This window comes from Hippichthys cyanospilos, chromosome 4 (assembly GCF_059441005.1).
Source record: "Hippichthys cyanospilos isolate Australia breed blue-spotted pipefish chromosome 4, RoL_Hcya_1.0, whole genome shotgun sequence".
Classification (NCBI taxonomy): Eukaryota; Metazoa; Chordata; class Actinopteri; order Syngnathiformes; family Syngnathidae; genus Hippichthys; species Hippichthys cyanospilos.
This window is the reverse complement of record NC_142372.1, coordinates 21775275-21802854: the sequence shown is the minus strand read 5'-3', so window position 1 is coordinate 21802854 and position 27580 is coordinate 21775275. Positions and strand designations below refer to the sequence as shown.

Below are 27580 nucleotides of genomic sequence, written 5' to 3'. Positions count from 1 at the left end.
AAGCTGTAAAATGTGGATCCCATTAAATGTGTTATCCTGCAGCACCTTTTTTTAGTTTCATAGAGGGATTGTGCTATGTAATTTATCTGCTTGCAAATCTTCATATAATACAAGTTTTTGACAGACGTGGATCTAGATACACATATGACAAGTTATGATATACTGTACTGTTAGTATGCTCATTATAAATTTTTGGTTACTTAATCATTAAAAATGTAGTTGAGTGTGTGGAATTGATTTGTTGATTTATCTTGGTCTTATTGCAACAAAGCTAAATTAGAATGTGGAAATTATTTCATCATTTTGCTCATCATTTTATGAATGTCATCTTTCATTCATTAATCACAGCTTGTGAATTTGGCGGCGCTATTAGATCTGGGCTTGTGGTTCATAATCCAAATGAAACAAAATACTTGAATGTAATTTCCACTAAAAGGTCTACTTCAAAACATATTTTTTAATTATGTACAGGCACAAAAATGTATGTATAGATCATAAATATTGGCAACACCACAATTCAGTCGACAGCGGCTTTAACAACCAAATATTTCAAATTAATTTTGATGTGCAGTGGTATTCCTCAATTTTATTTTTTTTTTGATTTACATACTTGCTATTGTGTCGTAATTCAGCAGATACATATATACAGTATGCACAACACGGTAGAAATGCAAGCACTAATCTAAGAAATGACTGAATTTTAGATGTACCACAACGAAAATGTAAACCATTCTGAAATGACAGGAACAATGTAAAATTAGGGTGTTAAGGGGCCGGTGAACCTTCAGGCTGAACAAAATATTTTTTTATGCTTTAAAAGAAAAAGAAAAGAAAAACACAACAGATACAAGCCACACCTTAGAAGAGAGCAACAGCATGCCAGCCTCTGCTAATGATGACTTCATAACAAAAAGTCAAAATCGACATAATACATAATCGACACACCTTTCCTTAAGTAAAGGAAGAATGAGGACCATCACATTATTTTTGCTGTGCAAACATCTAACGTCTAAAGATAAGTATGACAAGACATTAAAGTTAGCTTTTAATTTCACACTCTTGCATTTGCCTCTATTACACAACTTGCACAACTACACTAACATGACATCATAGTGAATGCCTCACACACAAACAAAAAAAAAAAATTATGAGCCATGCCACTGATTAAAACATTTATCCAGTACAATCAGTCATCTTGATATTTCTAAAACATCCATCAATATTCTGTATCTGCTTATCCTCACTAGAGTCGGTGGCTTGCTTAGGGCGTCATTTAAATCATTTTCTCTGATAGTGAAGTCACTCAAATCAATGGCTCAGGTCTTGGTTTGCAGCCAGAATGGTGCCTCGTTCACAAGCTGGAAACCACATCGACAACCCCCAAACACATTTGACAAATTACAAACGATATCAGACATCAAGTAAGCCCACCTCTGTAGTAGTTGGCGATATACTTCAATCACACTGAATCATGATCTGCTAAGAATGGTATTGGTATTTGCAAGTACTCAGAAAGTGTACACTCATACTGGTATTGGCCTGAAAAAAGTAGCACAGAACATCCATCCATCCATTTTCTATAGCCGGTTATCCTCACAAGGGTCTCAAGTTTGCTGGTGCCTATCCCAGCTGGCTTCGGGCAGTGGGCGGCGGACACTCTGGACTAGTTGCCAGTCAATCGCGGGGCAGGCTAGGACAATCATCCACGCACCCAATCACACCTAAGGACAATTTAGTGTGTCCTATAGACCTTCTGTGCATGTTTTTGGAATGTGGGTTGAAACCAGAGTGCCCAGAGAGAACCCACGCAGCCTCGGGGAGAACATAGATACTCCACAGAGGAAGGCTGGGGTCAGTTGGCATTGGAACTCAGGGCCCTTAACTGCGAGGCGGACATCCTAACCACTCATCCACCAAGCCGCCAGTATAGAACGTTCAATACTAAATTTGACGCATTCCGCGTGAGCAAACCTTTTGTGCTGTTTTTAACTTGAAAGCTGCCTTTTTAGCATGTTTAGGATCATTCCACAAATGTTCAAAAGAATATCGTGCAGATGATGGCTCCTAAAATACTCCAATGTGTTCTTCTCAGCAAATCTTGTGTATTTTTAGCTTAGGTCATTATACTGTTGGACCCCATGACCTGCAGCTGGGAATAAACTTTCCGACACTGGAGTGAAACACATTTCGCTCCGGAATGCCTTGATAAAGTAGTCTTGATATTTGCATGTAGCCTGCATAGATTGTAGACATCCTAAGCCTACTACAGCAAAGCAGCTCCAGAATAAACCTTCATCTCACAGTAAAGCGTAATCTTTTCTATACCCTGTCCATGCTAGTATAATGCTAATGATTTACTATTGATGGTCACTATGCTCCGTAGGTGGATCTACTGGGAACTGCACTTTATGGTAGTAGAAACTAAATGCAAGATAGGCACGGAGTTATAGCCAGTTCCAAAATTGAAACCTTTGTATTCAGCTTATCTACACATACAGTCAGTAACACCCCCCCCCCCCCCACACACACACACACACACACACAGGAGCCTCCCAACTCTTTCGCCCTCTCTCTCACAGATACACACACAAGTACACACACACACACGCAAGCAAACACACATTTTGGAATGTGTAGATAAGGGGACGTTGCCTCACTCTCTGCCAGTTTCTCATTGAAAAAGGTCTCCACCTTTTCAAATCCTCACACTTTGCTTGATTCATTACAATTTCACTTAATACATCCTTACAACTTTGTTATTTCTACGCTGAGATTATACCAAAATCTACACATACAAATTAAATAGTTACCACTGAAATCAAACCTAAAAGCAACAGGTCAATAAATACTAAAGAGCTTGAGCAACAAAACACATATGTTAGCCATCTCATTTTCCTGACCATTGCACAGCTTCTATAATTGATATGACTCCATTTGATTGGATGTTGAAACAAAATAACTATTCATGTTAAATACAGTATCTTGAATGCAGGCAGTGGTTCCAAATCATACGGTAGCTGTATCTGTGACTGACAATACGTTACCACATCGATACCACATTCAGGCAGGCAGTATTAGTCAAAGTGGTTAGTCAGAAAGGGTGTTCCTGGTCTGCTGTACGCAGAGTAAAAAAAAAAAAAAGTGACAGGAGATACAGCACAGGTACACCTTGTCTTGATAAATTTAGTGACAAAAGCAGTATTCAACCACCCAAAGTAGCAGGCATTCAGAGTATTTGATGAGGAATATAGTACAATAACATAATTAACATAATAATTCCATTGACTTTTCAAATTGTACATCATTTTACAAACGCAAAAATCTGAACCGATAGTTAACAGTCACATTACGGCATGCAACAAGAGGCCAAGCCCACTCAATGACATTCCCAAGACCTCTGAGGACTTTGCTACAATAGACATGTTGTGGGCCACAATCTATAGTGAATTAATGAGTTACTGTTTGACAGGCTTTTTTTCCCAAGCACTTAAATAGCAGCATAATTAGAAATTTCCAAAGAGCTGATTGCCTTGGGAAGGGGGCGCTTGCATTCTTCATATGGAATTCCAGACGAACGTCAAACATAATAATTATGAAGAGGAGACAAAATGTTGGATTATCTATGATGAAGGCTCTCACCACTTTGGACAGTCAAAATCTGAGTAATCATATCTGTGTACAGCGGAGCCTCAGTGAGCAACTGCACAACGAGTAAGATGGATAATGTGACATATTTTTAAAAAATATGATTGGCAAAAAATTGAAATAAATTTGAAAGGCCAAAAATGACATTTTGACTGCTAATTGATTCAAATGTGCTTCAAAGTAAATAATGTATTTGGTTTTAAGTAGGCTTCATTTTTTTTCATTGGTTTGCATTGAGCAAGTAAGTTAGCTGTGTTGCCTGTGTGCCAAGGTTTTGCCATGCTTTGGGTGAATGTTTTATTTACTTTATTTATTTTAGTTTATTGTTATTATTTTTAAGTATCACACCTTGAAGCCTTGTTTATATTCTGCTTGAATAGACATGTTTGAGCAAACATGCTGAATAATCGTGATTTCAATATTGACCAAAATAATCGCGATTATTATTTTGGCCATAATCGTGCAGCCCCAGTATAATATTATCTATTGAAAATCTGGTAAAAAAAAAAAAAAAACACTTTCAAATTAAACGACTATACCACTTAAACGTTGTCTTCTACTCAGACTCCTATTGGCTGACAAGTTTCAGTTAAAAAGTCAACAAATTTTCAAGGCAAGCCAAACTTCAGCAGCGTGAATGTGTCAAAATCAGTCCCATGTTTGAAACACTGATATTTGCTCAAGAAACTCAAATTAACTTGTACAGATGGAAGATCATTAATGAAAAAAAAAAAGTGCTATGTCCATGTTTTGGGAAACATTACACTTAACAGGCTTTACAGGCTTAACATATATTGATTTTAAATCCGTTTATGTAAAATTAACATTTATAATTAGGACAAAATAATAGTAACAATTCTGAATACATCTTGGGATGAAATCTGTTCCGTCCGCTTTCTCGCTTCCCTAACCAGCTGAGCCATGGCAAACACAAATCACCCTTCACTAATCCACAGTCCCTCACACACAAATCACCCTATGTCAAATCTCTTATGCCTGAAATAAGAATGACGAATCCTCGTAGAGAACAACCCTGCCCTGTCCAGCACTGCCCTTACCCGTCAAAAAGACCAGTCTGGAGTGTAAGTGTGAAACAACTCCTTCAGTATTCCAAGGAGCTTGATTCGAATAATGCTTTGAGGAGGGGTTTTTTTCAGCTCAGATCACCCATTTCTTTAGTTTGCATAAAAATCTGGATTTTTACCAAAGGGAAAAGAAGTCATGCCAGCTGCAGCAACTCAGGTACATAATATTCAAGCATGTAGTTTTATTTTGAAGTTGCCAGCAGCACCTGGTGGAGTGGCAGCTGTTATGTCTTATTATGTCTTCCTGACTGCAGTTGAGCCGCCGCAAACTGATGTCACCGATAAACACAATATCAACAGGAAATAAAATCATGTTCAATCAATAATTCAGGATACTTTTGAAGTACCTTTAATTAATTACACTGACAATTGCAGTAGTGACATTTAGTAGCTAGCTGCTAATCTCTCATATATACCAGTGATGTGCCATCAGCGTCTTCAAGGAAACATCACCAAAAGCACTGAACTGCATTTAAAACCGCGCAAAATATTCTATACATTTATTTCCAAAAGACGAATCCAAAAGTCCAATCAGATTTCAGCTTCTGTGTGTTAATATACCATCGTAACCTTCCCGTGGCTTTCAGACTCAGACATTCAGCCCCCATTTAGTTAAAACAACAGAATCAGACCTGGAAATAATCAGATTTTAATTTTCAATACCTGAGGCCTCAGGACATCCGCACTTTTGTGCCCCACGACTAGCATGAAAAATTGGTGTGGATCCTGACCAGATGTCACAATTAGTTAAGTATGTCTAATGCCAACAATGAGCCAACAAGTATAACTGGAACTACAGCAGTGAGTCAACACACAAATCCATAAACCTAGCTAATATTTAGTAATAGCATACACAGCTGCAGCCAGCATACATGCACATACGTACACACAATACATGTAAACTACACGCGTGTTATTTTTTTCTAAACTCGCGTGTTGCATTTTTACTTTCTAGAGATAATCAAAAAACAAAGCTGATAAAATGTATATAAAGTACTGGTTAAAAATAGCCCGTTGAGTAACTCAGTGAAGTTTGCAAACATTAAGACGGTCATGATTTGTCATTTTTTACTAAGCATTGGAAGAGAGAATCATTAGGGACCAAGATCAAATCAAAAAACAGGAATCGTCCAAATTCAAATGATGCACAATCAAAATTGTGACATACGAGATATTGGCAAATGCCAGCTAGAAACAGGGCCCGATATAAATACAAAGTCATATTAGAATACAAGGCTCATTTTTTTTTTTTTTTTTTGCAGGCTCTTTTCAGGAATCTGAAGCAACAGTTTTTTTATTAAAGAATAATATATGATTATCGATTATTATTAGTATCATTATTATAGTTATTAATATTTAATACATCTGGCCATTTTATGTTGAAACGAATGTTTGAAATGTCCGACTGCATTCGAATGCACCATACGTCTTGTTCTAACATTAGCAGCTCGCGAAGACTTGTGCCACATCATACAATGGCAACGTAACTGAACCGGTTTCTAGGCATATCTGTGCGCTGATGTTGGTAGCAAGGTAATGTGATGATGATATGAGATAAAGAACCATGATGATTGTTTAATACGGTTCACAGATGAAGTCTAAAAAAACCTGGCACTACTGAACACAAATGAAGTTGTGGTTCAAAAACCATTTGGGACTGCTGGCGGGAGATTGATCGATTGATAGTTCAGCGATTCCAGGTGTTTACATAGGCACAAAGTCAAAAATTTACAGAGCAAACAACAATGCAAAAAACGCTTATTTCCAGGCTTAGAATACCATAATATTAAGTTGTGAAACCCTATTTGAGTGTCCTAGCTTTGCTAGAATGGGCGTGTAATGCGGAATAAAGAAACTACCAAGACAGGTTACATAATATTTCCACAAAGCTTTTGAGCACTAGAGTGAATTGATGAATTATACATTACTAAAACCAAGACACTTTCCGATTTAAATTAAAGCATGAGCAACCACGTTATACAATACAAGAGACCCGTGCCTTTCTAAACTAATCACACCTCTTTTTGCCCAAAACGTAGCGCTAAATCAGTGACTTTAAATACTGATCAGTATATTGTTGCTGGCAGGCAGAAAACCTGAATGTTCATATGGTCAATTTCATATATTTTCACTAATCAATACTATTAATCTCTCACCACATCCTCTGATGTACTTTTTCACAGACTGAAAATAGCCTAATAACATATATCCGACCCCTCTTGAAAACTCAAACCTCTGAAAAGTGTTATCAAACTAAATGTCTCCCTTTACCCTGTAGGAACATTGCAGACATTCAGAATGACACAGGTGCGAGAAAACGGGATTGGGACATCTTTGTGGTATGCAGGCATGGGCCGATTCTGATGGTGTGATAACCGTGCACAAAATATCACGGAGTGACAGTATCGGCGTATTAAAATTGCAGCTCTACTTTTTTTCATTGCACACAATCTACAGTATTTTACTTTTCAACACAATATTGAATATTTGGTACATTAACAAATGTGTAACATGTTTAGTACAAAGAGATAAAAAAATTAATTCTCTAATTTTAAGATGCCCTTTTTTCCCCAAAACGTATAGGTGCAGCCTATAAATTGTAAATTAAAGATTAGATTTTTTTTCAATACCAATTGACAGACATTGATGAGTCAGCCACAGCAGCAGAGTAAAAGCAAGTTTGTGTGACTACCTTGAGCATAAATTTGTGTTTTTGATTAAAAAAATGAGCACGTAAATTTGCCATTTTGAAGTCGCCTTTTTAAGAGCCATGTTGAAAGATCCAAAAGGGACATGCTAAGCATCATAATTTGATTCAGATTAGTAATCCAATCATCTCTCAGAATTTGGTGACATCATCAAAATTTCACGTATTTATTGGTTTAAATTCCACATATTTATTGGTTTAGACATGCATATGTGTCATGTCCTCCAGCATGCTGCTTTGGTCTGAAGGGGTTCAGACAAACACCCCTCCCCACATCCAGTTACTGAAACCATGAATTTTAATACCTCAATATGTCATGTTTTCCCATCTGTGCTAATGTTATAGAGTGTGATGGGAGTTCAATTATGATTTCAATCACAATGCAAGGTATGTTGTGAACGCACCTCGAATGCTCCATTGAGAGTTGTTTGGAGAGATTAGACTTTTTAAGATATGGCATGTGACTCAGATTATGAAAAGTGCATCAGGCACGCCCCGACCCCATTTGTCCATTCACCCTTGCAATAACCTCTTTAGAATTGCTTTCAAGTATTCCGTTCGTCCTCTTTTCCCTCTCGCAGAAATACACTTGTCTCATCTGTTCATCAATGGTTGCGACAAATCAACTCATTTATGCTGGAGTGTCAGGACACACTTAACACTGAGTTCAGAATTCAACCAAAACAGGTCAGAACAGTTGAAGATGTAAACAAACAGGAGCCCTGATGAAATAAATCGGCCCTAGCTGTTGCTTTCATAATGGGCAAGCCCCACACCATCTGGCGACTTTTTACAACTTACCCCATAGCACGCATACATTCGGTGCATAGTAAAGTTTTACATATGTTTGTAAGGCCGAAGTTACTCCTTCGACTATATGAATTTGTATTACAAAGGCATGTTTGCTCCAAGCAATTTGAAAGCTAAACCCTAATCTGGTTTGGTTTCCACCACGGGGTGTTTTCGAGGAGGTGTACGCTGCGTCAGCTATGTAAATAGAATGACATCATACCAGCAGGACACAGTGTAGCTGAAGTGAAACAAAGAGCAAAGATGAAAGTATACCCAGTGTTTCATGTTTGTTCAGCTTTCCAATGAGCTGTTTATTATCAGAAGGCAAGCTTTCTTTAAGATAATACATATTCTTTCCTTCTCACGATCAGAAAAAAAAAGTAAAATATAGGTATAGCCCATGTTATGTACTGTAAAGCCACTTTAAAACAGTGCAGTATATTTGGGCTGCATGATATTGGGGAAAATATTATATAATATGTATATAATTCATAGTTTTTCCATGAGACAATATAAGGAAAAAAAAATCACCGCATTATTACAATTATTTGTAATAAACTACTGTTGTCCTCCTGCTGAATGACAACACAAAAGCTTGCATCTAGTCGATTTCAGACAAAAGCATGCAATTCCATAGGATAGTATTAATTATTGGACATTTTTTTTCTTTACACATATCATACATTCCATTATCGCTATGCCAATTTTTTTCTTTATATATTGTGCAGCCCTACAATATATGATGAGAGTGGCAGAAACGGATTGCCTAGCGCTTTGTGAATTTTACAGTGCCTCTTTATTGGGCTGGATGAGGCATGGGCGAACTACGGCCCTGGGACCATATGCGGCCTGTTAAGCTTTTCAATCCGACCCCCCAAACTTGAAGAAATTATCAATCAGGAGAGTGATTGTGTCCATATCCTGAAGGATAGCAATAATAAGAAAAACTATTTTGTTCATTTAATTTTCAGTTACTGGAAAATTCATTTCAAAAAGTTAAATACATGGGAGTTGAATAACACTGTTGTATTGCTTTGGTAAAATTTCTACTGAAATTAAAGCACATATATTCTAGATATCCTGAATTTTTCTCCTCGAGGTGAATCATTAAAATACTCCATCCATCTGGTCCTGGTCCAGCCTATTTGTGAAATTTTCGAACCCTTTGTTGCCCTCGAGTCAAAATGTTATCCTTCCATCTCAATGTTTCGAATGTGTTGTTTAAAATTAGATGTGAATAAGAAAGACTGCATAAAACAGATAAAAACAAATACTGTATAAGGATCTTGACAATTGCTTCTCAATGTTATGTGTATCCTGGCCACATCTGCTGTGACTCTGACCTAGAACAAAACCAACATGCTATGCTCTGTTCCTCCTTGCACTTGGTCTTCTAATTATCTTTCCCTCCTTCAGTGATGTAAATGGTGGAGTTTAATCATCAAAGCAAAGCAGTGGCTGTTCTTGCCTCACTGTGCAACACTAATTAATACCACCTCCTGCATTCAAATGCATATCTCACTCATTTCAATCTTGTTTTTTAAAACAGAAGCCTGAAGACTAGTGGGTCCAGTGACATTCTACATAACACCAACTCCCTTTTTGCATCCATGAATGTAAACAGGAATGCCAATTGTATAGGCCTGTATTGCTTATATATATATATATATATATATATATATATATATATATATATATATATATATATATATATCTCCTCATAGTGCCCTCCTGCCAATCTATCATGAGGCAGAAGTAAATGTTTGGATGTTGAAAGACGAAGCCCAGCACAGACATATTTGATTCACAGATGATTTCTCAAAGTGACAACGCATGATGGAGCTGCCGCGAAATTGAGTGAGGGCACGTCCACATGTAGCCTTGGATGCCTCTTTTATAAATCTCCATTGCCTTGGCACAGTCTGCTAATCATACAGTGGCGTCTGGGCCGAGGTCATAGTGTGTGAGGAAGATGGCGGTGGTCTCCTTATGAAACCCCAACATTAACATTTACTATTTTAGTGCTTTAAGTATAGAGATGATTCAAGGTGAATGAAGCGCTACTGTAAGGTATTATTCTCCCTTATTACTGTAGGGCGGTAGCATAAGTAGGTTGACAAGACGGCGATTTCACCCCGAAGGAATGGTTTCTGAACAGCTTCATAATCATGGTCAAGTAAACAGCACTCCTCAAAATTTATAACTTATAAAACACAAGTAAACAACAAATACACGGTGCTCCTTGTGAAAAAAATATAAAAGTTAGGTCTGCAGCCCTGCCTTCAGTGTACATTTGCAAAGCATAGGAGTAAGGAGAAAATCTCAATTGCATAAACTCTGACCTATTACTATCAGCTAGCATTTTACAATCGGAAGTTCTACAACCAACCAACATGTGCACCACCACATCACTACATTACAGTTGACAAAGCTGGTTTCGTCTAACTGGAACAACTGCCCAAACCTGAATTTCGCCACCTATAATAGACAAACACAGCACATTCCTCACTTGTCAAAGTGAAAAAATTAAAAAAAAAAATCTACATACTGCACGGTACTGTTGAACACACACACACATATGCAGATGTAATAAGAGGATTGACCCACTTGAAAATTCACTCAATGATCTGTTTACAAAATACTGTATGTCCTTCAGCTAATGTATGCTAGAATCAATACAATGTAGGTACACCATGTAACTGCAGCATTATAGGACAACCCCCCTCACCCCCAAAAACACATATCGCACAATGACAGATAGGAAATAGTTTGCTGTCTGTAATGAAAAGTACTGACCTAATTTCATATGATTCCGATTTTAAAAGCAAGACAGGAAAAACATAATAGTGGTTGCGCAGAATCCTCAAACCGTGGCAAATACCACTTTTCAGGAAACCAGTGAACAAAAAAAAATGGCATGTGTATCGAGCCATAAACGTTGCGTTGCCAAAAAGAGCAAGCCACTATCAACACAAGCAACCATCAAAAATTTAGGTTGCTCAATCTCTTTAAAAACATAACAGACCCACAGGAGACTGAAAAACAGTACCGATTTATTACAAAACATGGTGCTGACCAAGTTCGGACGGGAGGTTTGTGTTCCGAATCATGGTTTGGCAAGCCCTGATGCTCATTAAGATAAAAACATCAGAGTTTACAAAAGAACTCCTTCAGGTCACAACAACTAACAGCAAAAAATTGAGATCAAGAACACAGACAGCGGCTTGAATTTATACTTAATGGTAATGCTGTTTATTAGGGATCAGAGAAACAGGTGGATTCATTATTTCTATTATTATCTGGCAAAAATAAACCACGTACCAATCTAATACACCTCTATCTGCTTTGACTTTGCTATTTTCCAATCAAGTACTGTATGGTATTCGTTAGGATGCCCCGTCCCTGCTCAAATCTGTTATGACGTCAGAGACTTTTGCAATCAACAGGTTGTCTTCTGAGATGCCACATGGACCCGCGCATGGTCATTGTATCAGTAAGTAGATGCGTGTTATCAAGTAGAACAAACAGTATAACTTCAGCTTTGAAAGGGGAAAGGAGGGATGTCTGGGTCCAAAATATGCTACTAAGTATTGATTTCAGAATAACCTTGAGCTGTACACAAGCACCATTTTACGCGGTGTCACTTTTATAACAAACTAGCGAACTTTTATAGCCACACGAACAAGGAATTAGAACGAATACTTCCCACTCGTGCTCGTTTGGCGATTCGTGCTGAAAGGACACAAACGCTGGGTCGGTTTAACCAGCGCAGAAACCCACCTTATTGGACGTTTTGGAGGACATTTTCCTCTCCTGTTCCGCTCCCAAAGTGACAGCTTAAACCGTAGCGCTGCCTTTGTTTTTGATCGTCACTTGGCCTAATGCAATATTTCCCTCCAGCTGCCGCCACGCCGGGCCGTTGTGTTATTTTACTTTATCCGGTAAACATGTCACGGAAAGCCGTGAGGAAAGTCCAAAGTTCATTATCTTATCGTCGGTGCCTAGATCGGTAGCGTCATTCCAGTCCGATCAGGGAAAACGACGGTCTAAAAAAATACACACACAAAGGCGTGACTAAGCTCACTTTGTGTGGATGTCTCGTAGCTAGTGTCCACCCCTGGATGAAAAGTTGGGAAGAGAAGGCATCCTCACTACGACGGTGTACAGCAATGGCAGGCGGGGTGAACCTCTCCCTGCTCTGGGCTCTGTGAGCAACTGCCGTGTCTAGGCAGCGCGGAAGAGACCATTACACAAACATAGGGGTGTGTGCAATTGGAAACGACGATAAATGTGGACAGGTGATAACATAACAAATGAGTAACATACTATTTTTGTTTATAATTATTTTAATACATGGCTACGCTGGTCTCTATTTGTGCATTTTTTGCTTTTATTTGGCATACTTTTAAGGATGTCGATAAAATTATCACCCCTGTTGTCCCATGGAATACACAGTCCGGGATACAATGAGGAGAAGCGACGCCGCTGTCCCTGTTGATGCTGAATGCTCACTTTTCTACTGTATACAGTGATGCAAGTGCTATATTGTTGTGAGACGAAAGCCTTGCCACCGATGTGTGCATGGGGAAAATACTCGCAATTCGATTCTGTGAAAAAGAATATTTTTTAAAAATCTGTGGAAAAGGTTCGTGCCGTTTCTGTAAATATGTGTTGGATAATCATTCTTATCTTTCGTGGGTTATTCTGGGACTGTGCATGTGTTTTGTGTACAACAGGAATAACAAACAAATACGTCATACAAAAAGAGAAAAATGGCAGGATTGTTTGTGGTTGATAAGTCATCTCACAAAAGCCATTCAAGTCAAGTTCATACGACTTCCCAACCCCTACCCTCAGGATATAACATACCCACCTTGCATTGTTTTACGATGAACTCATGTTCTAGCAAATGAAAGTTTCAATATAAATGCCAGAATGTCAGAAATGATAATAATGTGATAGTACATGTCAGATACATTTACAGAAGTAAATGGTGGAATAAACATGACACACCCTGACTTTCCCCAAACAAATTCAGTAATCACATTCTCTAATCAAGCTTTCGTAATTATTATTTCCTCTGCCTCGCTTCCTCAACGGGAGAGAGGAAGGCTCAGCAGCAGTGTAGGTGGTCTTGAAGTTAATTCCCACCAGACCTAATCCTACAAGGCTAAAATACTACCACTCAGAAGTCATACTTGTCCCTGGGCTTTGCAGGGAAGAAAGACCAGGTCACACTACATGAAGAAACAATGCAGATAAGGCACTCCAAAACCTGTTTCCACGCTTTCACTTTTACAATTTAAATCGCGTAAAGTGAGTTTCCTTCCACCCAAAACAGCACTTGGTAAAATAGATAGCATACAAATGTTTAATACAAGCAAGATACATACGAGTATTGATGCAAGTCGCTCGCTCCTTCGGAAGCTCCTTAAGTGCCTGTCAGGATCAAGTAGTGCGGACAGCAGGATGTTTAGCATGATTATCCAGGTAAATTGAATGTATTATATAAAAAGGTGAATTAAAGATCCTTTAAAATGATGACATTACAAAAGGCTTCCTCTTCTCCTTGCCTCTCACTTTAATCCACACCTGTGATTGTGCCTCAGATGTTCTGATAGAGAGAGGAAAGTCATTAATGACAACCCACTGGCATCAAAGTTATCTTTGTCTCATATGCTCGCATCCCTGCTATTATCTATGCCTCTGTCCGTGTATATCGATGCATCTCTCTCTCACTCTCTCTGCGACAAGCATATAAAAGCATCACACAAAAAGGCTCAAAGCTCAGGTGCGCTCATGGAAGAGTAGACACGTGCAAATCAGGCGGCCATGTAGGCCTACATTCGGTTGAAACACATCACAGGGTTCACTCAACCTAACAACTTTAGCAGTGAAAGGGCTGCAGACATCCTAACACTGTGCAGCTGCCTGTTTATGCACACACAGGCTGAAACAAAAAAGAAGCTTCCCTGCAAGCCAGTTGTTTTCCGTGAAAGTTCTGAGGTAGATGGTGTATTATTATCTCCATCTGTCTTGAGTTTGGGTTCTGAGAGAGAGAGTGTGTGATCCCTCCATATGCCCTGTTGACTCAGGGCCATCCTGCAGGTCTAGCAGAGGGTTTTGTTTCTTCGCTCTAATTGAAACCTTCTGGAGACCACGGGAAGGTTTATATCAATCTTTCACAGTACTGCCGAACAGGTAAACTGTTGTTAGACTCTCAATGCATGTATTCATTTATTATTTATTTATTTATTATTTATTTATTTATGCCTCCTTCCAAAACAATCCAAATACGAGTGCATACTGACATTTTGGCACATTAAAGGCTCGTATCCAAATATCACTTCCTTGCTAAATTTTGCGACGGTAGATTAGTATCACATGACAGGATTAGCAGGCTCCTCTCAAATGCACCTCCGTCCTTCCAGGTCAATATTGTTCAAGCTTTTGTGGGAATCCATGCAGTGAAGACAAATGTGGTTTGTCCTCAAAAGGCCATATTTAACATTTTAACACCCAGACATGGATTCAGTCGATTGATTGAAACCATACTAAACATTAATGCCTGTGATGCAATCATTAAAACAAAACCAAAAAAAAACACCAAGCCACTGAAAACATTTCCTGCTTACCTTAAACACAGACTGTAGAAACATACTCACCGTTGGTCAGTGCTGTTATACAGCGTGGGAAAGTGGCCAATGTGTCATACGCTATATGTTTATAAATGGCATAGATGAGGGAAGTATTACACCTCATACATCATTAAAAACGTTCCATTTATTGTGTCTTCCGTATTCATATGTACCTCATTCATCACAGCCTCCCCTCTTCATAAAGTTCAACCATTGATGCCAAGATTGTGACTAAAACATGACCTACAAATTTTGATACAGTAATTTTTGAACAGTTACAAATGTTTTCTTTTCCCCTTGTTCCACACTTTAGCTTTAATAGCTATTAACGGCTATAAACACTGCAATGCGCTGGAACTCAGATTTTCTGCAACGCCTCAAAGCTTATCTATGGAAGACCAAAGAGTCCAGATTAAATTAATCAAAAATCAAAAACGTTTTGAAATAAACACCATTTTGATGAAGAACAGACAAATAACACTTGTGGCCATAAGGTGAAAAGGTAATGCTGTTATGAAATATGTTCTTACCATGATTGAACTTCTAATTACTGTAATGTATTAGTACTAATAAAAAAACAGCGTTATGAATGAAAAAAATACTTTTTTTTTTTAAACTCATAAACTCTTGGAAGATCAATGAAAAGTCACTGTTTTGAAAAGCATGTTACGATTATAATAGACACTATATACTATTTATTATAATAAAATGAGAATAATTATACATTAAGGAAAATTAACATTTCATAATATACCTTATTTTTCATTATAATGACTACAATATACATTTCTATATACCTAGTATACCTATATATACATATATACATATATATATATATATATATATATATATATATATATATATATATATATATATATATATATATATATATATATATATATATATACCTATATATATACCTATATACTATATATATACCTATATACTTCTTTTTTTTGTCGTGAAAATCAAAAACTGTATGTATTTCAATTTTTTGAATTTTTTTTTAAGTTGGACTCTTGGGTGTCCATACTTTACAAATTCAGTTGTACTTTTTCATCCCAATTTATTAATAAATGTGTTGTTCAATTGCATCTTAATTGAAAGCATTAATTAAGATGCAATTAAACAACAGATTTATAGTCATGGTGATAATGGTGACCCATTTGGACATGACCGGCGCATTGCTACATAAGTGATCATCTGAATACTTGTTAACACACATTGAATTATCATTATTATTATTTGTATCGTAAATAAGAAATCAAGCAAAACAAAAATCACTACTACTATAGTCAGAGAACACTGTGTGTATGCGAGTTTATCATCAAATACCTAAAGGACAGTTCATCCTTTTCCTCTCATTGTTGACTTATTTGCATACAATGGTAATCCGACTGCAAATAACAAAAGGTTACCGCCACAACTTTTTCACTTTTTCTGTATGACACAGTTTGCAATCTTGGAGAAATCAATCCTACTTGAAACATAATCATAGAACTTTTCCTAATTTGCCATTTCAACGTGTACTAGTGACATCTTTGATCCTCACCGGAAATCAAATGAAAACAACAATCCATCACCTAAAAAAAGAAGCCATAAAAAGCTTTACTGGAAGACAAAATGACAGAAAGTTTTCTGCAGTAACACAAATGTGTTAAATAGCTTGCACCAGGCTGCACATATATGTGATTTTTATCATCACATTCCAAAAAGGTGACCCAGGTAGCAGGTGGGTGTATGAGAAAGTCCTGTTGGCAAATTATGTTTTTTTTTTCCACAGTTTTTTTTGTTTTTGTTGTTTGTTTTTGTTCTTTGTTTTGGCTGGGGAAGAGACACTCAGTTTCCTCGCCTACATAAATAACCGACAGATATACAGTAATCAACAAATCTACACATATTTGGATCTTTGCAAACACAAATGCATACTCTTTCTAGTAACTCAACACTTACACCTTTTTTAAACTGTTAGCATCGCACCCCAGATATGTATACAGTGGAAAAGGCTGTGGCAGAATTGTCACATGCAGCAGGGCATGGCTCAAGCCGGAGGCAGGGGACAGGGTGCTTTTCCTTGCTAAAAATCTATTTAAAAAAGAAGTAAGCATACAATTCAGGTCTTGCATAGAATGGAATGGAATGGAATGGAATAGAATACTTTATTGTCATTGTACAGCTGGTATTCTGCGAATTTGGCACAACCTTATCCAAATAATTTTGTTAGTATTCTAAGCGATACAAGTTGCAACGTTTCTCTTTATCAATCTCAGAAATTTTTCTGCTACACTACCTTTGTTGACAGCAGAATTTTATACAAGGCAGTCATTTTGCACTTTAATTCTAAGAGGTTATGTATGTTGAATGCCTTGTATGTTAAATGCTAACTTTTTTTCCATTTTCTGCCATTTTTATTTTATTAAGACCGAATTGATCAGCCACTCCTCCCTAAAAAACAACAATTGGATGATGTGATGTGAAGTTTGTGTGTTGAGAAGTTGCGGTCATTCATAGAATAACTTATTTACATCAAACTATTTTGAGCGTGTCCAAATTATTTCGTCCATTTAAGAATGTAATTACAATTACCATATTTTCCGGACTACAAACCACACCGGTATATAAGCCGCAGCAGCAAAAAAAAAAAAAAAAAAAATCTTTTGCCACGGATAAGCCACACTGAACTATAAACCGCAGGTATATGGTGATAATATGAAACTTGTAAATATTCTTGATAGCATTCTGTCTCCCGTTGTTTAATTGATAGATTACTTTAGTGAACATTGCACAAACTGCAAATATATAAATAAATAATTAATACAATCATAAACGTATAAATAATATCATATATACTGTATACCGTATATCAAATTTACACGTCACAAACCTTTATACAAGATCTTGTTTCATTTAGACAGTTTTTTAAAAATATGTTTTTATTACTATATTTTAAAACTCTTTTTGAGCACAGCCATTGATTCCAATCTTTTCAGTTCTATTTCATAGCTGTTCCATAAACGGACTCCTTGAAACACATTTGTTTGACCGGTGGGAAAAACCAGCAGATAAGCCAAGCTGGACTAAAAGCCGCAGGGCTCAAACCATGATGAAAAAGTAGGGGCTTATAGAACGAAAAATACGGCAGTACAATCTTCTTAATTTTTTATTAGATTGACATGCAAATAGTGTACCTGGAAAAAAAAAAACTGTACTGTCAGTTGATCATATTATTACTACTTTTGAATTCAAACCCAAATGGGCTCAGTTGACCACGAAAGCAAAGAAGCTGGCCAATTTATGTCAATACTTAAGGAGTAAGTTATAGCTCACCTCAGAAAAAGTGCAATAAAAGCATGAACTTGCAGCAAATTGACATATTTTCAGCAATTCTTAGTGCGTACTGTACATCTAAGATAATTGGAGCGAGAGTTAATCCACATAAGAAACACACATAAGATTTTGAAGTTTCTAAATCACATGTACTGTGCTTTCAACTTGGAAAACGGAGTAAGGTTGAAATGGAGACTAACTACAATTCATTTAATTTGAAGCTATCTTAACAGGTATCCCTTGTGTGTATTTTTTTTATAAGCGAATGTTTAAACTGAAATTGAGGTTTGCTGACAGATTGTTGATTTTTATTCTTGATCCAATTCAAACAAAATTTTAGATCAGGGGAGGTATACTTTTAGGAAAAACAGCTGTGTTTTTTTGACCCAATCCACCCGGCCATCTTCTAACAAACAAATCGACAGATGTGAGTGAAATCTTAACCTCCTCAAAGGAGGTTTTCTCGTACTTACGTAGTCACTAATCCTTTGCAACAACTTAGAGGACTTACACTTGGAATATGCAAACATCAGGCAGTGCTTGGCAATTGCTTTGCTTTGTTTTAGAACAATCTCAGCACTATTACTATCATCATATGTCTTGCTTATTTTAGAATTTCTGCACCCATTTGGATAAAAGCAAGACTCTCAATTGGACTGCAGATTTGTAGCATTGCAAACTCCTGCATACGCTAGTTTTGCCTACGTATTGAATTGCTAACGCTTTACTCGTCTTAAAATGTCAATGGATACAACCAATTCAACCAATTGAAAACAGTATGTTTTATACCCCTAGCTTCTGCGTTCAACTGCTCTGTAGAAGTTAATGCACATTTTTATTCAAACATTCATTGATTGTGTTTTTAAGATCGGCAATCTCACCAATGATATTGCGTGCAAATATTTGAGGCATTTTTGGGGTCAAAGTTATCTTACATTGATATATTATCAGTGTGCGAATTGTGTATTTGTTCAATCTATCCATTCAGTTTCTATACTGTGCATTGCTTCTGTTCAGGGTCATGGGAAGGTAGAACCTATCTCAACATGGTTATTCTCAGTCACAGGGAATATATACAAGCAGACAACCATTACCATTCCCAATCACACTACCATTGAGCAGGACTCAAAACCATACTCCCGCACTGGAGAAATCACTGGAAATTAAACCAATGTAACCAACACATAATCAGTCATCATTTGACTCATTTGGATTCTTTTAACTAATCAATTCAAAATTATTTCAAAACTAATCAACTGCCTTCAAAGTCACCTAGGTATTTTCCTATTTGTACTAAATTCCTTTTTTATTCACCTGGCTCAAACTCTTTTCACTATACAGAGATTGTTTCTTCCAGACTTCTGACTCACCCACCATGCATAAACAGGTACAGTAGATGCACATCCACCAAAAAGCGATGGGTTTTCGTGGAGTTGGAATGTGGCGCTATTTCCCACATTGTGGCGTTTTTATGAGACGTCAATCCTTAGACAATTGTTTGGTAAACATTTATCACTTTGAATGTGAAATTAACTTGCATAGTGGATTTGGAAGCTATACTGATCGTAATCAGTGCATCCAGCTCTTCTAGCAGGCTACTTTGAAGGAGCATGTAAGTTAAGAAAGTAATATAAGCAGAGTGCTGTGCATATTCAATATAATGCATATTTGGAGGCGTTCCATCATCTAGTGTTTAAACGCTGCCTAGAGTCCACTTGTTTAATTTACTGTCAGTGTCAAAACACATGTTTGGTGAACGTCTCAGCAGTTTGTTCAAGAACATTAGCGGACATACTATATACAGTATCATGAAGATCAAGGAAGTCACCACACAGGTCAGGGATAGAGTCGTGGAAAGGTTTGAAACGTATTTAGATTCCAAGCCTTGAACCTCCAAGGAAAACCATTCTATCCATCATCCAGAAATCGGGAAATGTATGTTACTACTGCAGACCTACAACACATGGCCACCCAAACTGACAGAGCAAGTGAAGAGAACCCTGCTCAGACATTCTCTCGATCACATTGGAGGAGCTGCAGAAATCCACAGCTCAGATGACACTCTGTCCACTTGATATAAATAAATACCCCAATACTAGCCAACCTGATTTGGCTTCCAGTACACCTGACATGTGATTTTAAGGTGTTGCTAATTACTTATAAAATGTTACCATCACCATATGTTCCGTCTCAACAACCTCTGTTACAAAATGCCGGTGTGTTGATGACCCCGCAGGTTAAAAAGAAATCTGCTGGATCCTGGGCTATTTAAACCAGATGAAAAACATATTTTTACATTCGGGTATTTAAAGGCTCTGTTTGACTGCAGATTTCTTCTGTTCCTTCTTGCCCCCTTCTCCTACTTTGGATGCTGCTGTACAGACCTGCATTAAGTTTTGAGATGGAACCAGCAGGCCAGATTGTGAGGAGAATCTTACCCGATGGTATCTCCTGTCATCATGGCATCTTTGCACTGGACGCTTATTGCTTAATATGACACAATGTGTTATTTTTGGCACTCTGCATCAAGTGCAGCCAGTTGAGCTTCCTGGGATTCCTCCCAGTTGCGGTCCCCTCTGAAGGTTTCTTATTTTCCCTTAGAAAATTCCTTCCGCGAAAGTTCCTTCCTCTTCTGGGGGCTTTGCTCAGGCGATACCGTTGTGTATTTGGTATTTTGTGTTAAGCTATCTGTGATTTCTTTCACATCTGCAAAGCCCTTTGAGACTGGTGATTCAGGGCTATGCAAAGAAGAAAAGCATTGTTGAAAGGTAAAAGAAGTCCCATTTGCCATGAAAGGGACAACATAAACATATGAAGATGGTGCTTTGGTCAGATGAGACCAAAGTTCTTTTTTTTTTTTTTGGCAAAGCGCTATGTCTGGAGAAAAAAGTGGCACTGCTGACCATTCTCAAAACATCATCCTCACTGTACAACTTATCAGTGTCTAAATGTGCAAAACATGGTAGAGAGAGAGACCCAGAAGTCTTACAGCTGCAACTGCAGAGAGAAGTGGTTCTGTAAATGAGGGAAAAAATGCATGCATCTAAGATTTTGAAATGAATGTTATCATTTCTGTTCCACTTCACCGTTGTGTTGGTCCATCATATGAAGTCTAAATAAAGTACATTGGAAGCAGAAAGTGAAAATGTTCAAAAGATATGAATACTTTTTTAAGGCATTGTTAAACAAGTCTAATTTGACACACACTGACAACGACCTCACTGATCGGTTGAGAGTTCAATTTATTTGATGATCTATTTACGGATATGTTTGACAATGAACAAACACTACAGCATAGGACAGGTTATTTTACAAAAAAAAAAAATGGTTTAGGCATAACCAGAATTATAACTCCTCTAAGGTCATTCAAGTTTGTGGATGTCAAAATATTACCATACGGACTTTTAGCGTGATTAAAAGGCTGACGAAAAGGCATAAATAAAAGTGCTACTAAGTCCCACATAAATTGAGAGGCTGTTCAACAGCTGCAGCTTCAGTTAGTCAGTGTCGACTGCAAACAGCAGCCACTGAGGTGCCATTTGACACAAACTATAAGTGGCATGTAATTGAATTTCATGGAAGAGCAACGGATTTAAAAGTCTAATCTCAAGAGCAACTGCAGATGTAGTGCTGCCACGCAGTAAAAACATAAATCTATCAAGGTGGGCATTGAAACCTATAATTCAGATACACTTTCATAATGAACTGACAAGTGTGAGGTTTACCAAAGGAAATTCTCAAATGGAGGAAGAATTCTCAACAAACGCAAAAGCAAACTAATTGCATTTATAAAGATAAAGTATCATGGATTCATCAAAAGCATGGTATCAACAAGGTCATTTATGGCTTGGAAAGGCCCATGAGGTATGGTGGCCTAAAAGGCAAATGGTGTCGTGGTCAAACTGGCAACACTTTGGAATCCATAAAAACACTCAAGATTAAAGATGAAGAAATCCTGTAAACTAAACCTGACGGTTCCTAGTGAAAGATGATCTACAAATGACCTTGACCACAAGCTAATGTAACACTTTCTAACAGGAAAATGTGGGTGTAGAGTCAAATGACTGTGAAAGCCAAACAACATGCAAACATACAATTTGTAAAGAAATTTGTCAAGTACTTAAATGGAAGGAAAACAGATTGAGCATGTATGGACAAAAGTAAGAGAGAAAAAGAAGAGAGGAGGGTTATTACTAATTTAAGAAGAAGAAAGGTTGGGGAGTAAAAGAAATAGGCACAGTAAAGCCTTGCAATGAAAGGTTCACTGCACTAAAGGTTGAAAAGTTGATTGTGAAACGTGTTGCAGAGAAAGACAAAGAGAAGACAGGCAGACACTATAGAGCAGTGCTTCTCAAATAGTGGGGCGGAGACCCTGGGCACGAGGTGATTTCCCTGACCCTAGGAAAAAGGCTTTGTTTTTGTCTTGTGAAGTGTAATTGCAATAAAATAAGAATTTTCATCTTTTTTTATTATTATTACTTTTTTAGTTCCAGGCACTTTGGTGCACTTATTGTAGTTACTTTTTTTCTGTTTTAGAGTAATCTGTAACCCATATAAATGCTGTAAAAAATTAATTAACAGTTGTTGAAAGATGTTTTTTTTTTTTTTTTTCTTTCCTTGGGGGGCTTGGCAAAATATAATTGAGAAGCACTGCCACAGAGGCTGAATCAATGAAGGAATGTTTCAAGTCCAGTGAGGTCAGCTTAGGCCCGAATAAAGGACCTCCCATCAGTGAGTGACTCTTGCCTTGGTACTGCCTGTTACTGCTGCATTCCAACACCATGAGTGAACAGTGGGAGCTTCTTTCCAAGGAAAGCAGTTGCACACTGCGTCATGCTCAAAGTGAGCTTGAATATTTCATGATGAGATGTGTCTGTCACATCATGCAATAATTCTGCAAAATCAATGGGATAAAAACCTGAAAATAAAGTAGTAGCTACCTGCATTATGACCAATAAGATTTCACAAGTAAGCAATAATGTGGCAAATGTACTTGTGATTACAGCAGTTTGTCAGTTCCGTATTTTGTGAGAACAAATATTAAGATATATACACACATAGGATACCTTTCTACTCCCCTTCATTTGTCTACTCAAAGAGTGTTACAGCAGATGTACTTATTTTTTTGCAGACAGCTTGACCTCCACCAAATCAGCGCCCTCAACAGCCACTTAAGTGATTCAGGGTATGACATCATATGCTGCAGTGATGAGGGCACAGAGTGTTTTTGGTAACACAAGGATAAGCGTTGGAGGATGGTAATGGGAGCTAGCGAGTTAGAGAAGCGTACGGGGACACGGCAGCCACGGGCCCCGCTTAAAGCCTTGTGGTGATGAGATGCGATGGGACCCGACCGTGCAGAAGCTCCAAGCCTGTGTTAGCTGACTAATCCTCTAGCCGTCCAGTGCCAGGATCTAGACTCATCAGCTTTGGTGTTCTCTTGTCAAGACACATTTTTATAACGTCCCACTGGTCATTTCTAGCCGCTAATGCCCAACACAACAGCCCCTAATGCCAAATGATTACGCAGTGCTGTTTTAGCACATTTGTCGCCTGAAAAGAAAGAACGAGCCACAAGGCAGTGATGGGCTGACTCCCTGCTCAAAGGACCAGCTTGATGAACTCAGCAGAAAGGGAGTGGACCTAAAAGCCACTCTAAGCCACCTCTCTTGGGGTGGGCACTGTGGGGGCCTGAGCTGGGTCATGGTCGAACTGGGCGATGGGCAGAGATTTACAGTGCCCTCTTGTACAGTCTATAGACAGGTCCTGTGCACTCATACGTGAGGAGAGACACAATGTCCACATCCGCATCGATCCGGCATACCAAGTGGCGAGATGTAAAGGTTAGCTATGTAGCAGCACTTGGCAGGGAGGTGTGTGCAATGCCATGCAGGCGGGTTGTTATATGCTAAAAACACAATTAGAACTATTATATGCGTGGCTTCAAATAATAATGCATCATGTCATGATACCTAGAATAGATACTGTTAATTGTCATGCCAACGCTAAGGCCCTTTGTTAGGAAAGGAACCCTATTTAAGGACTGCTTCCTTAAATAGGATTCCTTTCCTAACAAACTATGAAGAAGTATATAGATAACCTTTGTTAGCAGTGTTTGTTTTCTGCATTTTTTCACGTATAGTAAAGTCTACTCTCTGTATGGTTTTACTTTACCGAACCTTGATAATTGGTAACCAGTGGATATTCAGATAGACAGCGCTACAAACCTCTAACAAAAACAAGATATATAATTGGGATGATGTTATTGGGATGATATCAGCGAACCACCTGGATACACTCTTGTATTTGTGATTAGCTTATGTGCAGTTTATGCAAACTTTGCTGCATGCCAAAGTTTCAGATATATATGACCATAGCACATATTATTTCTGATTTGCTTGGCATCAGTAGCTAATAACAATAAATTTGATAACTTTATACTGTATATGCGTTACTTAAATGCTAAAACATTTATCAAACAATACCTTGACAGAAAAAGAGACAATAACAAATCACAAATAGGAGTGTAATATTAGGTAGAGGATAATTCTCAAGTTCAAAATCTGTTTTCCTTTGCCAAACTACAAACGGAGGAACAGATGTTATCGACTGTTTGCTTAGCGCGCTCACCTGAGCTCCCTTCAGTCAACGTGTGCCACTGGCCTGACCATGTGACTCATGCAGCAAACAGCAGAGGTGTGCACAGCATCATTTTGCTGGCTTGTCAGTTTCGATGCCCCCCCAACCCACTCCACTTATGTCATCGGAGCTCGGCCATTTATTCAAGCCAAAATTTCCATCGCTCTATGTTGCTAGCAGCTTTAGCAACACAGTGTGATGCTAGATGATTATTTAGAAGTTTCCCTTTAGAGATGGGAATAAAAGTCGAACAAGTCAGGTGACTTAAAACACCCCCTTCAAAGCTTTGCCGAAACCATGTTTGCGCCACGGTTTTCTACATGAACCTTTCTTGCAGATGTATGCAGTGTTGCAATGGCAGCAAGGGATTAAGACTCCTCTAAAAAAAAAGGGAATATAACAACTCTGGGATCAATTCCAATTCAAAAAGAGTGACAAAAATAATGTTCAATTACTACAAAGTGGGAAAGGCATACCAGGGAGGTACTTTAGTAATAAAAACTACATATGCAAAGACCATCTTGACATATGTTTGTGTTTGACCACCACCTAGTGGCCAAATAGCTGATACTATCTGTGGCCAAAAATACAATACAGTATTACGACAAGAAGTTTCCCAAAATAAGTAAAAGAACACCCCAAACAGCAACCAGGCTGTCATATCCAAAAATCTGTAACCTGTAACTGCAAACAATTTTTAGTGGCTCAATTTTAGGTACAAATTTTAACCAGAACAGGGCAGTCAAGCACAAAACTTGCCCAGTGTGCTCATCAAGAAGAATGCAAAGAAAATAACATAGAAACAGCAGAAGAGGAAGTTATTGACATCATAGTAGCTAACAGGCAGCCCCACTCTCAAGTTTACTGTTGGAACTCATTAATGGACACATGGAATATGGACATTAAAGACACCATTACATGGTCGTGTAACATTATGTAGGTGTGAACTAAAAGGTAATGGGTTACTCATTTGATGTAATAATGAATAGGATAATCAACTTTTTAAAAGATTCAACTGTGACAGCCCTACTTCCTGCGCCACCATGTTTTACTGTCGTGTTTAGTTGTCGTGTTTATTTAGATTAGACAACATAGTGTAAACACAAATTTGTCATAAAACCTCAGTCAGTTATTATCAGGAAATCCCTGAATTAATTAAATCCAACGCAACATATTACACATTACTTATTCCATTTTGTGAGCTCCACTTAAAAAAAAAAACATAGATTATCTCAATATGGGGTGGGGGGGCATTATGCAGACCACAGCCACAAGGCTGTGCTGTGAGTCATTGCGTTGTCATGCTGTTAGTCAGTATGTACTGTGCAAGAGAGGCAGTCACATGGGAAGGTCAGACTGTATGACACACAAGTGTTCTGCGAAACAACATAATTTTTAAACAGATTCTATCTGAATCACAGCCATCCATTAACCTTGAGGTATATAGAGCTGACATAGTACTTAATCATTAAATGCCATGTCCCACAGTTCATGTTTTTTATACAAGAAATTACTATTTCGATGTACTGTAATATATCGTATCTGAGTTATTCTGTTTTTCCCCAGTAGCAATGCCCGCTAAGCTATGTCTTATGTTTTCCATAAAGAGAGGTGTGCTCTGCCTTCAGCTGATTCTATTTTTGGATACTTCTGCAGCCAGAGTGGAGAGGCACTTTATAAACCTCACAAGCATTTTAAGATATCCAGCCCAAGACGTCAGTCTATTTCTGACATTAGATCAAGAAAAAAAAAAAAAAACAGAGTCATTTTTATATTATTCTGAGTAAAATTTTGGATGCGATTGTATATGTTAGACTAAACACTGTTACTACATTTACTGAATTGGCTGATTAAAGTAAACAGTACATTTTGTGCAAAAAACACATATTATTGCAATAGCTGCTTTGGTTGATAATCCTAATAATATTTGGGACGTTTAAAATGGTCACAACTTCTCCCGTGTATCATAAAGGAAGATACCTCAGTTAGAACATCTAGCTTCAGAATTACAAAACATTTAGACACAAGCTCCATGAATAAAAGATCTTCACATGGGCATCAACACTTGAGAAAATAAAAATAGGTCCGCATTCATTTAACTTTCCAAAATATTGGAGCTGCAGCTCATCATACATTTTGAGCACATCTCTGATGTACATTGACTTCTGCCTATGTCAGCCCACAGGGACGCTACTACCTGTGTGTGTCTCTCTGCATGCATGAGAAGCTTGCAACTCAGCTCATTTGCCCTTGTAACTAAATTTGGCTAGAGCTTCAATGCGGACTGAGAGCAGAACCAAACTGGTGTGACATCTCTGAAGGCCGACAGATCATCTACATGACACTGCCACTGATAGGAGAGAAGATATTGATTTAAAAAGCAGCAGTGCTGAAATGAGATTCCTATGCGTTATGATTGGGTCACAGGCATGCACCTTGCTTCTGTTTTGAGGACAACGCGCCGAAGAACGACATCCACGTTTCAAACACTCGAGACTGAAGTCATCCTAACGGCAGCTGACCCTGTGACCCCTTCCTCCCTTCATCCTCTCTTGCTGTGATAACAGAGACATTCCTGGGCTTGTTCCCTGCCTCGCAATAGGCCTCTCCCTTAATTCCACCGGTGTGTGTGGAATGTTGGACAGATGAGTGGAGCGGTCAGGGGGATGGAGAGGAAATGAACAACATTTAAAAAAACGCAGCTCTGAAATAGTTCTTGATGTCTGGAAGACCGGACTGCCCACAGC

At 38.0% G+C, this 27580-nt stretch overlaps 1 protein-coding gene across 11 annotated transcripts in view; it reads right to left on the bottom strand.

The window, feature by feature from the left end:
* tjp1a (tight junction protein 1a) overlaps positions 1–27580 on the bottom strand; it is a 108096-nt gene that overhangs the window by 41094 nt on the left and 39422 nt on the right. The window contains exon 1 of one of the 11 annotated variants that reach the window (XM_088412231.1): positions 12010–12417. The exons of the other annotated variants lie outside the window; for them this stretch is intronic. Coding sequence (XP_088268357.1) covers positions 12010–12033 — 24 coding nt within the window. The 5' untranslated portion in view covers positions 12034–12417. Of the gene's footprint in view, positions 1–12009; positions 12418–27580 lie in introns of those variants that run through there. 11 annotated transcript variants of the gene reach the window in all.